Source organism: Anomaloglossus baeobatrachus, chromosome 8 (assembly GCF_048569485.1).
Source record: "Anomaloglossus baeobatrachus isolate aAnoBae1 chromosome 8, aAnoBae1.hap1, whole genome shotgun sequence".
Classification (NCBI taxonomy): Eukaryota; Metazoa; Chordata; class Amphibia; order Anura; family Aromobatidae; genus Anomaloglossus; species Anomaloglossus baeobatrachus.
In genome coordinates, this window is record NC_134360.1 from 147327286 (window position 1) to 147331124 (window position 3839).

Sequence of the window (3839 nt, forward strand, 5' to 3'; positions counted from 1 at the left end):
AGACTTCTTCATCAGGCCAAAACCACATATTCTCTGGCTCATGCAATCTTTTGTAATGTGTAAAATGGTGTTGGGCACTCTTTTAGCAATTGTCACTAATCAAAACGCAAATTGTCTGACTTTGCTAAGTCCAAGGAACATCCTAACACTCTACACAAAATTAATTTGTTATAAATTGTTTCACTCATTTTTTATTAAAGACTCTTGTCTAGAAGGGGTTACATAGTTCTTATTGTACAACAGTCAGTAAAAGAGGCATTTTATTTCAAGTTTGGAGTAAGCACTTGTTATATTAGTTGTCTTGAAGCATTTGAAGTGTTTGTAGTAGATTAATTTATTATAATAAATAATTGTTGCTAATAAACTTAATTTGTAATTGGGGTAGATTGACGAATTTTGACTACAACTGAAAATGCTAGGAATTTACTGAAATGTATTCTAAATTATTCATAGAAACGCAGGACAAATCCTGAAACATGGAGGTTTTATTTATTCATACTCAATAATTTCTTCCGATAACACCTTAAGGTGTCACTGAACAGTCTGATGATTCTCTGTGATGACAAAAATTACTGTTATTTGATCTGACATATTTTTATTATATTTTTTTTTAGATGAAGAGGAAATATTAGCGCTGGAGAAAAAAATCCAATTCAGAATAATATCTGCATTATTACCTTTTCTTTCTCTATGGTAAAAAAATCTATGAATTACAATGCGGTTACATACAAAAGTACCATTGATTTCTGTTAGGGTATTAATTAGGACCTTGGTTTACATATTTGGCTTCAGTAGCCTATTTGCTGCATATCGATTTTATCAGGAAGGACATTTAAGTTATCAAGAGAATGCAAGAAATAAAAGTTATTCTTTAAGCAATCGAAGAACTTTAGACAAAAATAGACATGGATTTATGAGAATTGAGAAAGTGGACTACAAAACACCATCTACATCATCGTCCTCCACTTCGGAGTACATAGATATCAAATCCTATCCATATATTATGAATGAACCAAATAAATGCAAGGATCAAAGCCCCTTCCTAATATTTTTAATCGCAACAATTGCAAGTGAAATTCACAACCGTAAAGCCATAAGGAAAACATTTGGAAATGAACATTTTATAAATGGAACATCTACCATGTGTTTGTTTCTGTTGGGCACTAGCAGCCAGCAGGATCCTAATGCCCTCTTAGATGAAAGCGAGACGTACCATGATATCATCCAAAAGGACTTTCTGGATACATATAAAAACTTGACTTTGAAAACATTGATGGGAATAGAATGGGTCTCCAACTATTGCCCTACAGCTAAATATGTCATGAAGACGGACAGTGATATGTTTGTTAATACGGAACGTTTATTAGATCTACTGGGTCCAGACCAACCTCAAAAACAAAACTATTTTACAGGTTATTTAATGTTAAATAACCGACCACATAGGGATCAAAACAGTAAATGGCACGTGCCGCATTCCCTCTATCCTGAAGAATTTTATCCCAGCTTCTGCTCAGGCACAGGCTATGTATTCTCCGGAGATGTGGCACCTAAGATTTTAAGATCATCATTGAACATTAAATATATTTATTTAGAAGATGTGTTTGTAGGTTTGTGCCTTGATAAGGAAGGTATTAAAATAACACAAGCTCCCCAAAAAACTATGTTCAATAATTTTCGTGTTCCTTTCAGTCCGTGTGTCTATAACAACATTATTACCTCTCATTATATAACTCCAATAGACCTTAACAATTATTGGATAATTGTTCAGGAAAATAAAGCGAGATGTTAAAAGTTACTTCTAGTACAATGTAACGCTATCGTATGTATATTATATTGTGTAAATAAAGCCCGTTTTGCTATTTTATTTATTTTAAGAAATGTTAATGCTGCATGTAATAATTGATTTACAAAACTGTTGTAACTTAGACTAATGCTATGGAAAATTAATAATTTTATTCCAAATGTCCAAACTATTAACCCAAATGAAAGAAATGAAAAAACTTCTTTCCAGTCTTTTATATCGCTAATATACAGAGATATATTGTTGGAGTGCATATGGGGTTTGTACCTTTGGGCATCTACCACCTTGGTGACCTCACCCTTCTTGGTGGCCATTCAGCTATTCTATCCAGTATACAGATTGAAAGTGCAACTCTCCATTTTATATCCTAGGAATGTCACTGGCCCAGGCATTTTCATAACTTCGTTGTTCTCTGTGTATAGGTCCACCTATTCCTTGCCAATATTTGAATGCAAGAGGAAACCCCAAAGTTGTTTTTTTTTTTTACAAAGGCCTCAGCTATTTTTGACCCAATCATGCACATTAATGTACAACAAAAACAAAATGAACTTACCCTTATCTAAACGCTCACTGTACTTTCAGACAACCTGATCCCTTTTGATAATGTTCACAAAAGGCAACCTTCAAATCCCTTTTTTTAATTTGTGTTACAACGCTGAAATCTGTAAAGCGCTAAGAAATTAATCTTGTTATATAAGTGGAAAAAAATAAATAAATACATCTTACCCACAAAAAATAAAATAGTCACTCTATAGCACTGGCCACAATACACTTGTATAATGTAATATATTTTAAAACAATTTTTAAACAATAAAAATCAGCAGGGATTCCGACAAAGATTCCACCTCACCAGACCACTTTACTATCAATAATTACTGGTTTAACATAATGTTAATACTGTGTAAACATTCCCACTGTGCAGTCATATTATCATCATATCATTAAGGGGTACTTTATACTTTGCGACATCGCTAGCATCGGCTAGCGATGTCGAGCGCGATAGTACCCGCCCCCGTTGCACATGCGATATCTGGTGATCGCTGCTGTAGCGAACATTATTGCTACGGCAGCTTCAGACGCACATACCTTGTCGGCGATGTGGCGGTGACCGCCGAACAATCCCTCCTTCAAGGGGGAGGTGCGTTTGGTGTCACCGCATCATCACCGCGACGTCATCAGAGATGAGCGGGACATAACATCCCACCCACCTTCTTCCTTCCGCATTGACGATGGACGCAGGTAAGGAGATGTTTGTTGTTCCTGCGGCTTCACACACAGCGATGTGTGGTGCTGCAGTAACGACAAACAACATTGTATCTGCAGCTGGAGCAACATTATGAAAATGAACAACGTGACACAGATCAGCGATTTTTGATTGTTTGCGCTCGTTCATCATCGCTCTTAGGATTTACATATTGCGATGTCGCTACCAGCGCCGGATGTGCGTCACAACAACCATGACCCCGACGATATATCGGTAGCGATGTCGCAACCTGTAAAGTACCCCTAAGAGTAATAAACAATTGCTATAATTGCTGTAACATCAGGATCATAAAATTATATCCCTAAATTAGTATATCACACGTCCACATGCCTCAAAACAGGAGTGAAACGCACGTCGGGGCACCAGGTTTTCACCTCCAGGGCACTGTCTACCCCCTCATAATATGGTTAGCATTACAAAATGTTAAGCAGTGACATGCCTTTTAGCACTATACAATTTCACTGCTGTGTTCTGACAATAGACACATATCTGTATTATCTGCTTTAATAGTATAGTCAGACATTTGTTCAAACATTTTTTCTATATAGTTGAATTTCAATATTGTTGCATATTCCAATCAAATAACTTTTTTTCACAATCAACTTTAAAAGTGTTGTATACTAATATAGGGATATAATTTTATGATCCTGATGTTATAACAGTTGTTTATTACTCTTAATGATATGATAATAATATGATTGCACAGTGGGAATGTTTACACAGTATTAACATTATGTTAAACCAGTAATTATTGTTAGTATAGTGGTCTGGTGA

General features: G+C 35.5%; 1 protein-coding gene across 1 annotated transcript; it reads left to right on the forward strand.

Annotated features, from left to right (window-relative positions):
* Positions 1 to 630: 630 nt before the first annotated feature.
* LOC142249307 (beta-1,3-galactosyltransferase 2-like) lies at positions 631 to 1971 on the forward strand. Its single transcript, XM_075320940.1, has one exon. It carries the CDS (start codon positions 716 to 718, stop codon positions 1787 to 1789), a length of 1074 nt encoding a protein of 357 aa, XP_075177055.1. The 5' UTR covers positions 631 to 715; the 3' UTR covers positions 1790 to 1971.
* Positions 1972 to 3839: the final 1868 nt, after the last annotated feature.

Bases quoted from the DNA above. Each gene is read 5' to 3' on its own strand.
- LOC142249307 (XM_075320940.1), top strand. From the start codon at position 716: ATGCGGTTACATACAAAAGTACCATTGATTTCTGTTAGGGTATTAATT.